Below are 16,860 nucleotides of genomic sequence, written 5' to 3' on the forward strand. Positions count from 1 at the left end.
CTAGGCAATTGGATTAAGAATTATAATTATTGAATATACAGGTACCAAGGTTTGAAATCAGGGCCTTGCACTTTCACTTGGTTTTCTTGTTAACAGACAGCAATCTATCATTTGAGTTAGGTGTCCAAGTCCAAAATTTTGCTGGTTAACTGGAGACAAAGTCTTGCAGACTTTTATGCCCTGGCTGGTTCCAAACTGCCATCTTCTAGGTTTCAGTCTCCTTAGTAGCTAGGATTACAGGTATGAGCCACCAGTTCCCAGCTATAATTTTATGTGGTCATGTTTGTGTTTCCAAACTTTACTGCTAAAACATGTATTACTACAGTATAATACGAAAACAAATGTCATTACCAAAACTAGGGGAGATAGATAGCTAGGCACTGGTGGCTCATGCCTTTAATCTTAGCTACTTGGGAAGCTGGGAATGGGAGGACAGAAATTTAAGGCCAGCTGGGCAGAAATGCTCATGAGACCCCCTTCTCAACCAACAGCTGGGCAGTGACACACCTGTGTCAGGTTGTGGGAGGCTGAGGTTGAAAGATACTAATTCCAGATTAGTCCTGGCAGAAAAAGTCCAAGGGATTTCAACTCCATGGAAGGAAGGCTGACATGGTAACACACACTGTGATTCCAGTTATGACAGGAAGACTAAAGTAGGTAGACTGAAACTCAGGCCTCCACCTGGGCATGAATCAAGACCCTATCCTAAAGATTACCAGTGCAAAACAGGACTAGAGGCTTGGCTCAACAGTATGGCAGCAGTCCAGTAACATGTAAGGTCTTGAGTTCAAACCAAAAAGAGAGAGAAAGGGGCTGGGAAGGTGGCTCAGTGGTAGAGCGCTTGTCTTGCATGCATGAGGCCCTGGGTTCGATTCCTCAGCCCCACATAAGCAAAAAGGAAAAAAAAGCCGGAAGTAGCCCACTACCGGACCAAAAAAATAAAATAAAATAAAAAAACAAAACACTAATTAAAAAAAAAAGAAGAGAGAGAAAGATAGGTGATAAAAGCACTACAAAAGTCAACAGTTGTTTATTACATGTTAAAACATACATACACACACACACACAGAAATAACCAACCCTTGGGTTAGAGGCCTGGTACTGTTGACAGAGCACCACCCAATGAGTGAAAGGGTTAAGTACTCAATTTGAGTCCTAGTCTCAGGCAAAAAATAAAAAGACAACTCATTTCCAGCATTCACAGAGATGAGATTCATGATATTGACAGAACCATGTTTACATATTACATTTGTCTATCAGACCTAAGATGGCCTCAGACAGACACTAAGACCCCTAAGTACCTACTCACTGTCCCTTACCTGCGGCAGAGTCTTGCAAGACGAGGTCTTCCAGTGCAAGCCAGTCTGTGTTTAGCCGCTTCACTAGTTTATAGGCATTCACAGGGTGAGCCAGGTAGCCCTCAGGGTCAGCAGCTGACTTGCTTGTCAAGGCATCCATTTTGCTGGCCCAGCTATAAATCCAAAGAAAAAGACTATCACACCCACCCACATAGGCCTTGACCTGTAATAACTTCCCTGTAAGATCCAGGACCCCTTCTGTCAAGAGATAACAAAAATGAATATAGTAACTCCTACAGAGACATCTAGCCCTTTAATCTAGGTAAAAGCTGGGAATCCCGATGTAAATTAAAAGGTAGAAAGAAAAAAACTGTAATTTTTAATTTGCCCATGTACTTAGCTACTCCAAAGGATTAGCATGAAGCAACCTCCAGGCCTGTCCCACATCATATCTCAAAGACTTGAGGGAAGATGATCTGACTCCAGTTGAGTGTGGGGTTTAGGACACTGGTACACACCTCTTAATCTTGGAGAGCTTGGCTTCCTCCACAAGGATATACTCCTTCAGAGACTGCACCAGGTCTTTCTCTGCATAAATCAGGTCTGTCATGTGCCCTACAGGAGAGAAGTAAGGGCAAGTGAGAAATGAGTAAGGGAATATACAGATCCCTTCCTAGAAGTCAAAACATTTAACACAGCAGTGAGTCCCCTAGGATAAAGGCATTTCAGCTCTCTGATAATGACAAGGACAACTTGGAGTTACGCAGGGGGGGGGGGGGGGCGTGGAGCGCTAGATATCCACATGGCCCCACCCCCATTTCAGGAAGAAAAGAGGTAGAGGTGCCAAGTGGATGTGTAGGATAAGTGCACTGGGGGCTATTCAAGGAAGAAACCCCAAATTTCATCCTGCCCCTGGGGCATGTATATCCATCCTAAGGGCTCAACAGGTGAAAACAAGTTCTGAAACTTCAGGTGAGAAAGAGAGGAGGGAACTGGATCTTCAGAGCACAGAGTGCTTACTGCTCAGAAGTACTCTCTGGACCAGGATCAAAAAGAGCACATGTAGCCTATAATTTTCAGAGATGAGGACCTAATCCTAAACTGGTCAAAACCAGTGGGTGAGGCCATCCCACTCTGAATGAGAATGAGCCTCAGGAAGTGGCATTCCCTAGCATTTGAGCCAAGAGCTGCTTGGGCAGACAATAATCCTGTTAACACATACCAATAGAAGTGAAGAATTCAGCTTGCACATAGCTCAAGACTCCAAGCCAGGCCATCAGCAATACAGACACTTGAAGTTTCATGGTCGGAAAGGGCAGTGTCTGCAAAGCATTCAGAAATATTCATTAGATGATCATAGTAAAAACAGTCACCTGGGTGAGAAGACACACACACATGCACACATATACACACTCAATGCATATACATATACAAGTACATATACATATTTAAATATGTCCAAAACTAAGAAAGATATTTAGGATCACCCAGGGGGAAAAAGCACAGGGTATGGAGCCAGTGATATACATTCAATCCTGGCCCCTGCCCTGGGAAGCCACATGCCCTTGAGAGAGGCCTCATCCTCTCAATTCCTGGCAACCACTAACAATATGAGAAGGCTGAATCACAATAGGGTATATTCACCTCTGGTTCTAACATCTGGTATCCAAGATTCTGGCCCATCCCTTCACATTTCACAGACTGTTTATCTGTTATTATCTTATCTTTCCATACATGTGGCTAGGATAGTGCCAGATGCTGGGACCTTCCCCCGACCCATAAGAAAAGGCAGGGGAAAGAAAAGGCAGTGACAGAAAGAAAACTCATATAGAATGCTCTGAGGGGCCCATACAAACTGAGGTGTACAGCAGATGGTTAGGCAGAAGAGAAATGAAGCTGACCTCTGCCAGTCTGCACCTGCCAAAAAAGAAAGCAGTCAAGAGAGTTGTACTTCTGGGCAGACATTGTCCTATTCTCACTGGCAAGTCACCATTCATTCACAAATATTTACTGACAACTCAGCCAGGCACTAAGCTAGGCACTCAGGATACAAAAGTGAATCCAGCCACCCATAGCCAAAACCTTGGGCTGAGTTTGCTGACATGGGAAAGAAGCCAGCCACTGCCTTCTCATCAATCTAGAAATAGTCAGACACAGCTCTGAGGGAGGCTGGTGCAACCAGGGGCAAGCCTCGCTGGCAGTGGACCTAAGTATACAATGGAAGCTTCAGACATTGTCTGCCCACTCAGCAGGCAGCCTGCAACGTGCGGGAGGACCAGTACCCGTCTGAGCCCCTGTTCTCCCCATCCTTCCTCTTGCTCCACTTTAGCCGAGTCACACTAGGGTGCTTGAGTGGAAATTTCCAAGGAGAAAATAAAGGAAATAGAAATGCTGTTCCCCAGAATGTAAGCCTTATCTAACAGAATTCCAGGTCTCAGCTGACTCATGCCAGCTTGTCAGTTTTTGCCTTCCATAGTCAATGACTCACCATTCTTCACTCACCCTTTCAGGAAAAGTCCCTCTTGGCTGTGGCTCCAGCTTAAGCTCAAAGAAGACAGGCCCTCCCAAGACCCCCTCCCAAACAGGCTCTTCTACCAGAAGAGGAAAGTGTAAGTGGCTAGTTCCATATGTTCATGTTAAGCCTAATATCTACAGAGGTAACAGCTTGTCTGTCACAGTCCAGGTGTGCAATACAGGACAATTATCTTCTAAGCTAGTACCTGCTGCAAGGCAGGGACTATTGGCCTAAGGGAGTGAGGTCAGCAAAAGAAAGCAAGTCACGCTGGGCACTGGTGGCTCACATCTGTAATCCTAGCTACTCAGGAGGCTGAGATTTGAGGATCGTGGTTCAAAGCCAGCATGGGCAGGAAAATCCATGAGACTCTTATCTCCAATTAACCACTAGAAAACTAGAAGTGGCACTGTGGCTCAAGTGATAGAGTGCTAGTCTTGAGCTGAAGAGCTCAGGGTCAGCGCCCAGGCCAAGTTCAAGCTCCATAACAGACCACCCCGCCCCCCCCCCAAAAAAAGAAGGTAAGTTGGCCTGGGCTAGCTCTGAGGCAGAGCCCAGGTCCTCCAGACTCCAGCCCAGTCAGCTCTCAGGCCTCACCACACTGTCTTCTCCACTCCAGAATTCTTGGCCTGTCCTCTTGCTTCCACAGGAAGCAAGCACCCCTTCAGAATTGGTGTATCTGTTCATCAAGAGCTCTGAAGAGAACCTTCTGTAAGGAGAAGACAAGAAAAACTCAGAGCCATGAGGATCTGTGGACATTGTGGGACTAGCCAATGTTCCTCAGAGGTGGGGTGCTTGGGAGAACAGATGAAGAGAACAGGCTAGAGAAACAGACAGCCTCTCCCCCCCCTCTCCTTTTCTCTCTCTCTTTCTCTCTCTCTTCCCCCCTCTCTCATATACCGTGATCAAATTTATCTTATCCATATTATTTTTAAGCCTCCTTACTCCTCTATTCTCCTTTTTAACAATTTTCATTATGCTATTTTCGTACATGTATATAATATACTTCTATCATATTTACCAACCTCCAACACCCTCTTCTCCCTCCTTATCCATTCTTTTCAAGTCACCCTGCCAATACCAACCATGCTTTATACATTATAGCACTTAGAAGAAAAGCAGCCAGGTTTATTACATGAATACCATCTGTCATTTCTCTGGAATGTGCTGCCTGGCTTAGATGCCCATCCACGAATCCCAGCCTGCGGGCAGAGCCTCAAAGAAATGACTTATCAAGAGCCTACAAAACCCTATTCTGGCAGAAGAGGGGGAGGCTGACCCAGAGGGCTGGGTACCCTTAAGTAGCTTCAAGATTGCCACATCAACTCTGCCATCCTAAGCAGGTACAATGTTGAAACCCCAGCTTCAACATTTAGTCCCTAAACTCAGAAGGTTTTGTACAAAATGTCATCTAACTAGGGTCAAGTTGGGAGGAGGAGACATTTAAGAGGAACTGTGCTCTGCAATGTGGGAAAGGTCAACCTCCATCTCATATCTACACCTTCACCTACACCTATACCTCTACCCAGAGCTTGCTCTAAACAGAGGAGGTAGAAGTACAGAGAGATGCCTGACTTATGTTCTACAAAGTGTTAATTTTTGCCAAAAGTCCTCCTAGAAACCCTAAGATATCCATGAACAATAAGCCTGGAGATGGTCAATTTCAAACTCCCTTTTAGAAAAAAATAAAGCAGCACCAAACCTAAGCAGAAAAATAACACCGAGTTTTACCTGCACTGCATTCCCAGGGTTTAGAATATCTGTCCTGTATCAGGTAACTCTCCCCACCCCACACTCACCAAAAAATAATAACTTGTTTAAGAAACTACACAAAAAAAATTCAATTTCTTCCATATAGTGGATTGTTTTGGAGTATATGAGAATGGAGACACTATGTAAATCAACATGGAGAGATGAAGCAGAATGAGAAGAGCAGGCCCCAAACAATCGATATATACTGTATGACTCCATTTTTTGTAAGGAAAAAAATGCACATATGTACATATGTAAGTGTATATATGTAAATAGGTGAGGAATCATAATTAACTGTATCTTGATAAAAGAATCTAATTTTTCTTTTTATGCTTGTTTTCCTAATCTTTCTATAAGGAATTTTTTAAAAGTATTTTTATAATATGGTTAAAATGTAAAGAAAACAAAGCATACCCTTCTCAAATGAACTTGAAAAGAGTCTTGGCAGCCCCAGAGTTTGGATCCCCACAGGGAGGTCCTGAAAAACCTGCCAACATCCCAGTGACAGTAATTCACCCACCAGGAAACTGGCACTGTTTCTAAGCACAGTGATTCCAAGACATACAACCAGAGATCCTACACCAAGTATGCTCTTTGGAAGGGACATTTACAAGCTGGCCAAATGGCCATGGAAAGATGTTTCCAGATGCAAACCAGCAGCAGCCTCAGCTTCTCCCCTTACCTCATCAGGCAGGACACTCTGCCAAGCTCCCAGCTGCAACCCAAATACGACAGCTTGAGTTTTAACAATGTATTTAACAGCCTAGAGATAGAACATGGGTTTGCTGAGAACAAACAGGTCTCTCTTGGCACTGGACAAAATACTGCCTGTCATCCACCAAGGGGCAAAAACTCCCTAAATAGGGGTCCAGACCTCCCCTGCCCCCTCACTCCCTCACCGTGACCCTGCTGCTCAGTGCTTTAGCCAACTCCATTCATTTACATGAATGCCCAGAAGTAGCTGGCACTGGCACCCCAGCAAAAGATGTAAAGTACCCAACTCCTACCTTATGCCTCAGCCATTACCTTGGTCTGAGCCATCTCTAGCAGCCTCCTCTGCCATGCAAGTCCTCACTCATTCTCCACATTTCTGGCTCCACTCCCAACTCTTTTCTACCAGGATTAAGTCCAAACTCCTCAGCCCAGAGGGCCCTTGTACCTGTGTGACCTGCCCTGCTGCCCTCTCCAGCTCCATCTCAGCTCTTGGAGCCCCATACCTTCAACAAGGACTTGATGTGAAAAATATTCTCCTTCACCAAGAACTTAATGAAGCCTAGACTGGTGCTCAATACAATGTGTTCTCCTCATCCAAGTGTCCTCTTGAATCTCAGCCCTCACTCGACACTTAAGAAGACAAATTGTCAGTAAAGAAGCCTGATTGGTTGCATCAGAAGAAGTGGGGACTCAGGAGGCCCTGGAATGGATAAGGATATGTGTGTCAGATAATGTATATCTCTACCTACACTTTCTCTATCTAGTTACTAGATTCTAGAACATGAACAAATTGATTTCCAAGTCCCCACTTGAGGGAACGAAAAAAAAACTACAGGCCTCTACTTCAGTAACAAGACAATAAAGTATCAGAGAAGGTTGATAAAAACACTAAGCAGGAGGTTGAATACTATCAAAGTAGATTATTCACAGCTATGAAAAGGGAACAAAATGCCAGCACCTATGAAAAGGGAACAAAATGCCGGCACCAGAGGCTCACCTCTGTTAATCCTAGGTACTCAGGAGGCTGAGACCTGAGGATCGTGGTGCAAAGCCAGCCAGGGCAGAAAAGTCCATGAAACTCTTATCTCCAATAAATCACTCAGAAAAAGCCAGAAGTGGTGCTGTGGTTCAAGTGGTAAGAGTGCTAGCCTTGAGCACAAAGAGGCTTGAGAACTGCCTGAGTTCAAGCCCAAGGCAAAAGTAAAAGCAGAAAAGCGGGGAGGAGGAAGGGGCACAAGAAATCTGTTGGGGATACTGTTTTGTGGGGGGAGAGAGACAGGGAAGGGGTGAGATTGATAGGAATGCAGTGTAAACATGTGTGGAATTATAAAAATGAAATTCCCTCACCCCTGTATAAGCTAATTTTAAGAATTAAAAATAAGGGGGCTGGGAAGGTGGCTCAGTGGGTAGAGCGCTTGCCTTGCATGTATGAGGCCCTGGGTTCGATTCCTCAGCACCACATAAGCAAAAAGAAAAAAGCCGGAAGTGGCACTGTGGCTCAAGAGTTCTTAAGGGCTAGCCTTAAGCTGAAGAGCTGAGGGGCAGCGCCCAGGCCCAGAGTTCAGGCCCCATGACCGGACCCTAAAAAAAAAAAGAATTAAAAATAAAAACAAAAGCCAAAAACAGGCAAATTCCAAGCTAGGTGTTCAGTCAGGGTCTTGGCAGAGATTTGGCAGTCTGGATATACCTAACTAATGAGAAGGAAATGTACCTGAAGACAAAATCCACACACTAACATATTGGAAGCATCTTACATACAGTCTCATACTCTCTGGTCTCATCCATATCCTAGGCCCTAGGCCATTTGCTGTGTCTCAGCCCAGTAAAAGAGACTGTAGGCTCAAACCAGAACCTCTGGCTCCTCCCACCACCTCTACTCCAGCCTCTCCAATGGCTATGGAAGGGGCCCTACTGAGGAGTGAGGGTAAGTTAACTTCCCAGGAGGCAACTCTGACCAATAAAAGCAGGAAAAGGTATGGAGTTTCTACAGGGCTTGCATAGAGAGGTCCTGAATGGATGAACAACTAAGACACTAGGTGTGGTGCAAAATACTTTCCAATAAAGCATTAAGCACTTAAGCCCTGCCTCAGGCTCTATTTTCTGGAATAACCACAATTTATGTTTCTACAAATCTTTCATTTCTGCCATCTAATTCTCCCTAAAACCCTTGTAAGCTAGATAATCATCTTCACTTCAGATACAGTAGTCTCCCCTTGTCTAAGACCTCAGTGGATGAACCACAGACAATATCAAACCCTGGAAGACGATATTGGTTTTGTTTTCTCTAATACATACATACCTGGGATAAAGTTTAATTTATAAATTAGGCACAGTAAAAGATTAGCAATATTAATATCAAAACAGTAGCTATAACAATGAGCAGAAATAAAATTGCCATCATCACTACTCTTGCACTTTGGAGGCTTTTTTGGGGGAAAGAGGGGTCCGGTCGTGGGCCTGAACTCTGGACCTGGGCGCTGTCCCTCAGCTCTTCAGCTCAAGGCTAGCGCTCTACCACTTGAGCCACAGCACCACTTCCGGCTTTTTTTTTCTGCTTATGTGGTGCTGAGGAATCGAACCTGGGGCCTCATGCATGCAAAGCAAGCGCTCCACCACTGAGCCACCTTCCCAGTCCCTTTGGAGGCTTTATTACATGAAAAGTTACTCGCTCACAAACATTACAATGTCACTATAGCAGTCAACCTGATAACCCAAATGGCTACAGAGTAAGGAAGTGACTAACAAGTGGGATGCACACACAGCTTGGATTCACTATACAAAGGGATGATTCATAGCCCCCGCAGCACAGTGCAGAATGGCACAAGATTTCATCATGCTATTCAGATAGGCCCACAATGTAAATCTCACAAATTCATTTGATAGGACCAAGCATTATCAGGAAAGCCAGTGGATCTGAAGCAGTCTACTGAGCAGTGGGTCTCTGAGTGAAGACTAGTAGACAATGAAGATGCAAATCTAGGTACCAGTGGCTCTCAGGAGGTTCAGAGATCTGAGGGTGGTGGTTTGACGGCAGCCCAGGCAGGAAAATCTATAAGACTCATCTCTAATTAACCACCAAAAAGTGGAGCTGTGGCTCAATGGTAGAGTGCCAGCCTTGAGTACTTTCATGTAACACCTAGACCATCATGGAATAACCTTGGAAATAGCCCATCCCTGTCCTAGAGCCACCAAGAAAATGTCCCTGGCAAAAGACAGGGGACTAGACCAACACTCCAGAGGCTCATGTACTTCTGTGCTTCTGACCTGCTCATTCCAGGTTCCTACAAGTACCAGACCTCAGGATCTCCAGCACACCCTGGCCCTCAGGAGTGCTAGGCACAGAGCAGGCTAGGCTTTAGCAAGTACTTCTCGAGAAGCCTAAAGCAGAAGCTGGCCTGTCACCAGACTCAGACAGATCCTATCTGAGTTGGAGAACATTCACCAAACATTTAATCCCCTGCCCTGCGATGACACCAACTGAACAAAAACTCTCTTCTGGGACTCCAAGAAGTCCAGTCCAATTTTCATTCCTCTTTGCTCTGAGAATAAGAAATTGTCTATCCCTCAATCCACATCACCCACAGACCACAGGACTCACCAGCTCCCTTTGCTGTATAACAGACTGATGTTCCACCCTCGGGCACTTCAGTGATTCAAACCATCAGACTTGAGCAGCTTTTTCAAAGTTTAACTGTCACTCCAGTACTCTGCTGGGCCTGCACGTGCCTGCATTACAGTATTTGCTGCCAAGCTCCATCTGCATAAAATTAAACTCTTAACAGATCCTCAGAGCCAGGGACACACCTACTAGCCCTCTGCACACTATCAGCCAGCGTGGCCACAATTCAGCCAAGACCTCGAGTCCAGCCTCAGACCCTCCCAAGGATGTGAGAGGGCACAGTCAATAAGGGAGGCTTAACCCTAGAATCCCTCACCCCACTCTTCCTCAGAGTGGCATGTAGCCAGTTGTACCCTTTGATAAGCACCCACATACCCAGCTTCTCCTGTGGCACATGGCCATCTGCCAGAGGGAAACAGCCATCTGAGAGATCATAATCTAGGCAAGAATAGTGTCTCTATCACCTCCTCTCTCTTCCCTCCCAGCCCCAGGCACATTCTAGGCAGAAGCTACACATGCAGGAGGTACTCCAGGAATGAACAGAGATCAGCTGTAGCCAGTCCAAAGCAGCAACACCTCATTGCACGGTCTGTGGCTGGGCAAGGGGGAGGAGGGGGGAGAGACTACATAAGCAACACAAGATGCTACAGTTTAGCTGTCACCATGTGTGCTTGCTGAGCTCCCCTCTCAATAACCAGGGTATTTTAGTATGACAACATCTTTGGAATAAGGCCCTCAGCCAACTTGACTCCATCCATGCTACGTGGCTTCACTGACAGGGACAAATAGTGGACATGCGTAACCATATGAGAACAAGGAGGCCCTAGGAGAAAAGAATTTGAAGGCCAAACATCCTGTGAGTGGGGAGAAATAGAGGCACAGAACCACAGCGAGAGACTGCACCCTAGATAGTTCAGGGGTTGTTGAAGCAAAGCCAAAGGAAATGCTGTGGTCTATTTAACAGAGAACTCTCTCATGGAACCTGTTGTGTTGTCTCAGACATGAAGCAGGCTGAGAACAAGCAGTGGCTGGCAATAACTTCCTACAAACTCTTAGGCAGATGACAAATATCTGTGAAGTCTGGGAGCCCTTGTTCATAGGGCTAGGTGCTACCTAGCCCCTGAAGATGTAAAGCAGGAAGTAAACGCCTGTAATCCTAGCTGCTTAGGAGGCTGCAATCTGAGGATCGCAGTTTGAAGCCAGCCCAGATAGTAAGGTCCCTAAGACTCTTGGATTCAATTAACCACCAAAAGGCCAGAAGTGGAGGTGTGGGCTCACGCGGTACAGCATCAGCCTTGAGCAGCAAAAGTTAAGGGCCAGCTCCCAGGTCCTGAGTTCAAGCCCCCAGTACCAGCACAAAGCACAAGTCTTACATGTCACTCTTCAGAAAAATAAATCAAGTCTGTCTTGGGAGCAACCCCAATGTTTCCCTGTAACCTCTTATATGTGTCAAATTACAACACAGAGGCCAGGGGCCTCCATCTGTGCTATACAGTAACAACACCTGAGGTACGAAGTGCTCTGATTCAAGCTCATACTGCAACGATTGCCTGGGTACCTTCCACACGCTATAGGCCCCAGCACTGTCCATCCAGGCTCTTGTGGTTTATACCCCATCATCTTGCTACCTTTAACCAGAGTCCTGCAAAGCATGATGCTCTCACCCCCATCAGCAGCTCCCCTGTGCAGATTATGGTCGCAGTTCACCAAGTCACCACCACCACCACCTCCAGGAAACCCTGAACCCTGGAACATCCAAGATGCCACAACCCGTGACCATCCCCCCCCCCCCACGCCCAGCCCCAGCCTGCACAGCACTCACCATGATACAAGGCCTGAATTTTCAGACTTTGCCACTCTGCCTGCCTGCTCCGGTGGCTAGCAACTCCTTGCAGGACTCGTGGGCTGAATTACTTCACTGATGACTACTGGGCTCCTTGTAAGTGCTGAGAGGGAAAGAAAAAAGAAGAAGAACTTGGGGGGCAGGTTGAGAGGCAGGACTGGAGGGGCAGCCTTTCGGAGCTAACACCCCATCTAATTAACTGGCACTGGGCTGGCTCCCAGCCCGGCTCAGGATTGAGGGGCGCGGCCTCCCGAACACGAACAGCCCTTGCCTGGGGGCCAGGCCGACGCTTCCCGCCACGGGGTCAGGCCCCGCCGCTTCCCGGGAGCCTAACCAGGGGCAAGGGAGGCCAAGTCCCCGCCCGGCCTCGCCAGGGACCGGCAGGAAGGGCGCCGCCGACCTTCCGCGCCCCGAGCTCGGGAAGGGGAACGCGGGCCGGGACAGGAACCCGCGAGCGCTGAGGGACGCCGGGGGCTGGCGGGCCAGCCAGCCGGCAGGGGTGCGCGACGCGACCCTCCCGGGTCCCAGCCGCCGCCGCCGCCCCTACCCTCCCTCACTTCCCGCTCGCCCGTGGACAGAACACCCCCCCACACACACACACACCCGGCGACGCCCCCCCCCGCCCAGTTCCTGAGACCCAATGCTGAGGCGACCCACGGGGCGCTCACCTGGACACGCGCCGCGCCCGGCGTTTCCAGAACCTCCCGTGGCGTCGCCCAACCCGCTCCGGCCCCGCCTCCCTCGCGGCTCCGCCCCCTGGTGGGCGCCGGGCCACGCCCACTCGCCGCGGCAGGCTCCGCCCCCTTGAGCTTATGCCACATCCCCACCTCCCGCCCCTCCCAGGCCCGCGGGGTGGGGGAGCTTTGGCTCTCCACTTCCCTCCCGGGGAGCCTCTGCTGGGATGGGAAGGCTGGGGCCTCCCGACCTCACGGGCTGCCCCGGGCGCGTGGGCATCGTGCCAGGCTGGGGGGGGCGGCCCGCCAGCGCCCGTCATGCCGCCCGCCGCGCGCTGCACGTAGGCGGCGCCTGCCTCCTCTCTGCACGCTCTTCCGACACCTGTGGGACTCGGCCTGCCCGGGTCTCCAATCGCGGGCCGCCGAACCCCTTCCTCCCCCGCCCCCCTCTCCACGTGGATGTGCAGAATTAGGGGAGGGGGTGAGGCCTGGGGAGGAGCTCATGCCCATTTCCTTAATGGTCCTGCGGAACACTTGGTCCTTTCTGCCCTGCTCCATCCATCACTATCCCACAAGGATGGGGGTCACCAGGGATGGGACTTGGGGGGGGCTCGCAAGAAGGGACCAGGCAGGAAATAGAGGGACTGGGGTTCATCCTCTGGGAGACTCACCTCCAGGGCCAAGTTTCCAGAGGGGTTTAGATCCCCACTACTCACAGCCAGGCACCCACTAGAGCCAAGCCAGGGTTTGCCCACCATCTTCCTTATCACACAGATCAAAAAAATACTGGACAATTCCTTCAGCCAGTCCAGCCTAGGACACCCGAAGACAGAGATGCAAGCAGTCCACAGCCTGAGCTGAAAGTGGGCCCTAGTGGCCAAGCGAGTTCCCACGCCTGCTCATGAATGAGGGGAAGGTGTCTGAGAATCTCATCAGGGAGCAGAGCCCAGAACCAAGATGCCCGGACTCCGTCCCAGCCCAGCGTGGACATTCTCTAGGTTCACAGTGGCCAGGTGGACAGCCTAGACCTGGAACAGAGAGAAGCATAGAAATAGGACATATAAAATACCAAAGGGGGGAGGCTGGGAAGGTGGCTCAGTGGTAGAGCGCTTGCCTTGCATGCATGAGGCCCTGGGTTCGATTCCCCAGCACCACATAAGAAAAAAAGCCAGAAGTGGTGCTATAGCTCAAGTGGTAGAGCGCTAGCCTTGAGCTGAAGAGCTGAGGGACAGCGCCCCGGCCCAGAGTTCAGGCCCCACGACCGGACCCAAAAAAAAAAAAAAAATACCAAAGGGTGCTGGATGCCAGTGGCTCACACCTGTAATCCTAGCTAACTCACGAGGCTGAGATCTGAGGATTGCAGTTCAAAGCCAGCCCAGGCAGAAAAGTCCCTGAGACTTTTATCTCCAGTGAACCACCAAAAAGCCAGAAGTGGAGGTGTGGCTCAAGTGGTAGAATGCTGCTATCCTTCTCCCCCCTGCTCCCCCCCAAAAAAAGATAAAAAGCTCAGGGGCAGTCCCCAGGCCCTGAGTTCAAACCCCAGCACCAATAACAAAAACAAAAACAGACACCAAAGAGACCCTGTCTTGCCTGTGTCCATCACCAGCCAGAAGTAGACTGAAACTAAACAGAAACAACAGAAAATTTCTTGACTCTGCCATATCCTGTTATGCCACAAAAATCTCTGCCCAGAACTCCCCTCAAAAGCTTGCTCTGAAATGCCCCCCCCCCTTCTCTCTCCTAAATAATCAACCTCTTCCTCTCAACTAGATCTTTTTTTGGCCTTACAAATATGTTCAAACCTATGCTTGGGAACAAAACCCTCCTCCTACCCCACCAAGTACTTACTGGGGGTGGCATGGGGGGGTCTCTGTCTTTCTTTTTTGGGGGGGTGGGGGTCCGGTCATGGGGCCTGAACTCTGGGCCTGGGTGCTGTCCCTCAGCTCTTCAGCTCAAGGCTAGCACCCTACCACTTGAGCCACAGTGCCACTTCCGGCTTTTTTCTTATGTGGTGCTGAGGAATCGAACCCAGGGCCTCGAGCATGCAAGGCAAGTGCTCTACCACTGAGTCACCTTCCCAGCCCCGGGTCTCTGTCTTTAGCCACAGCAAGCAAGCACGAAAAAGCTGTCTCCTTGCATTCAACTCTCTTTGACCTCCTCTCAGACCTTGTAGTGAATTTTTCTAGCTTCCAATAACCCCCAGCCAGGTCTCAGCAAATTCTTCCTAACCTCCAAATCTCAAACGTTAATGACTGCTATTCAGAGTTCATCTTCCAAGGCCATCAACAGCAAATCATCCCTGGTATTGACCACTGCCTTGTTGGAATGCTCATGTCCCTTCGTTTCTCTACATCTTCTCTTGCTACCCAGACTTCTTCCCAGCATTCTTCTCTCACTCTGTCCTTATTCAGTAAATGCTTAGGCCTTAGAGTTAACTCACAAATTACCCTCTTTTTTTTTTTTTTCCAATACCTGTGTTTGCACTCAGGGCCTTGTGTATCTGCTTGCTTTCTTTGCCTTGCTTACTTAGTTGGTGCTTTACCACTTAAGCCACCTCTCCAGCCCAGCTTTTTATGGATTATTTTTGAAATGGAGTCTCTTAGACTTTTCTGTCTTGACTGGCTTTGAAGTACAATCCTCCAGATCTCAACCTCGAGTAGATAGGATTATTATTGACATGGGCTACCTCTCCAGTTACAAATTACACTCCCTCAGCCTCATTCTTCCTCAGAAGCTTCAGAGCCAGAAAACTGACTGCTCAAGTCTACATCTCCACTTGAGTGCCAATGTTCTTGTCTACCCTCCACTCTACACAAGCCCATACCCCCTGCTGCGCCAGAGGAGACATTCCCCATCAGCTACCTAACCAAAATCCTGAGAGTTAGACTTGGCACCAACCTGCCCCTTGCGCCAAAGCCTATTTACTTATATCCCAAGTCTGTTCATTTCTACCACTTAAATCTCTCTATCTACCATTTCTCTGCAACCTCTCTGACTTGAGTGATTGCAACACTTGGCTTGCTGGCTGCCCCTTCCCTTTCATTCTCTCTCATCTCTCTTCCATATATCAGCCTCAATGACTTCTTCCCTTGCACTAAAAGCGAGCTATAAGACCCCGAGAATCATTTGGCCCCTTGCTTAATCCTTCTTGCCTCTTCTGTCTCTTATAAGGATACTGGTCATTGAATAGTCTATATAGATAATCTAGGGTTTATCTCATCTTATGACTTATATCTTGAATACAAAGTCCCTTTTGACCAGCACCAGTGGCTCACACTTATAATCCTAGCTACTCAGGAGGCTGACATCTGCAGTTCGATACCAGCCCAGGTAGAAAAGTCCCTGTGAGACTCTTATCTCCAGTTAACCACTCAAAAACCGGAAGTAGAGCCGCAGTCCAGGTGGCCCATGTAAATCTATGACTTCCAGTTCTAGTTTTCTGTTTGTTTATTTTGTTTGTTGTTCAAGATGCTGAGGATCAAACATCCAGGGTCGGGACTGGGAAGGTGGCTCAGTGGTAGAGCTTGCCTTGCATGCATGAGGCCCTGGGTTCAATTCCTCAGCACCACGTAAGCAAAAAGAAAAAAAGTCGGAAGTGGTGCTATGGCTCAAGTGGTAGAGCACTAGCCTTGAGCTGTAGATCTAAGGGAGAGTGCCCAGGCCCAGAGTTCAGGCCCCATAACTGGACCCCCCCCCCCATAAAAAACAAACATCCAGAGTCTTATGAATACTGGACAACTACTATACTGTATCTCCAAATCGATGACTCTTAGTCCTGAATCTCTAAACTAGGCCAACTCTAGACCCACGTAGTCATAAGCTTCTCGTTTCCTTTTTATTTTTTGTCAGTCATGGGTCTTGTACTTTGGGCCTGGGCACTGTCCCTCAGCTCTTCAGCTCATGACTAGCGCTCTACCACTTGAGTCACTGTGCCACTTCCAGTGTACTGGTGGTTGACAGAAGATAAGAGTCTCATGGACCTTCCTGCCTGGGCTGGTTTTGAACTGTGATCCTCAGATATCAGCCTCCTGAGTAGTTAGGATTATAGACCTGAGCTACCAATGACAGGCTAGGTTTCTTTTTTAAAGACCTGCTGAATGTTACATATCATATACATGTGTGAAAAGTCCACACTCCACTCCAGAAATACATAGAGTTACCATGTATCAGTTAAAAAAAAAAAAAAGCAAAACAAAACAAAAGTCTGGGAATAATGGTAGAATGCTTGCCTAGCATACATGAAGCCCTGGGTTTGATTCCTCAGTACCATATAAACAGAAACAGCCAGAAATGGCGCTGTGGCTCAAGTAGTAGAGTGCTAGTCTTGAGCAAAAAGAAGCTCAGTGACAGTACCCAGGCCCTGAATTCAAGCCCCAGGACTGGCACTGGCACCTGGCTCTCTTTTCCTTTTATAATTTTAATTTTTTGGTGTTTTTAATTCTTACCAG

The 16,860-nt window shown here is 48.1% G+C and overlaps 1 protein-coding gene across 4 annotated transcripts in view; it reads right to left on the reverse strand.

Annotated features, from left to right (window-relative positions):
• P4ha2 (prolyl 4-hydroxylase subunit alpha 2) overlaps positions 1-12,474 on the reverse strand; it is a 35,281-nt gene extending 22,807 nt beyond the window's left edge. For 3 of the 4 annotated variants that reach the window (XM_069993690.1, XM_069993691.1, XM_069993693.1), the window contains exons 1-5: positions 12,407-12,474; positions 11,718-11,841; positions 2,521-2,620; positions 1,817-1,913; positions 1,320-1,471 (exon numbers count right to left, since the gene is read on the reverse strand). In XM_069993690.1, the coding sequence (XP_069849791.1) occupies positions 1,320-1,471; positions 1,817-1,913; positions 2,521-2,620; positions 11,718-11,720 (352 nt within the window). In that variant the 5' untranslated portion in view covers positions 11,721-11,841; positions 12,407-12,474. Of the gene's footprint in view, positions 1-1,319; positions 1,472-1,816; positions 1,914-2,520; positions 2,621-9,874; positions 10,034-11,717; positions 11,842-12,406 lie in introns of all 4 variants that reach the window. The other variant, XM_069993692.1, reaches the window with a different exon arrangement.
• Positions 12,475-16,860: the final 4,386 nt, after the last annotated feature.

Source organism: Dipodomys merriami, unplaced genomic scaffold, assembly GCF_024711535.1.
Source record: "Dipodomys merriami isolate MVZ:Mamm:240054 unplaced genomic scaffold, mDipMer1.0.p SCAF_44, whole genome shotgun sequence".
Lineage (NCBI taxonomy): Eukaryota > Metazoa > Chordata > Mammalia > Rodentia > Heteromyidae > Dipodomys > Dipodomys merriami.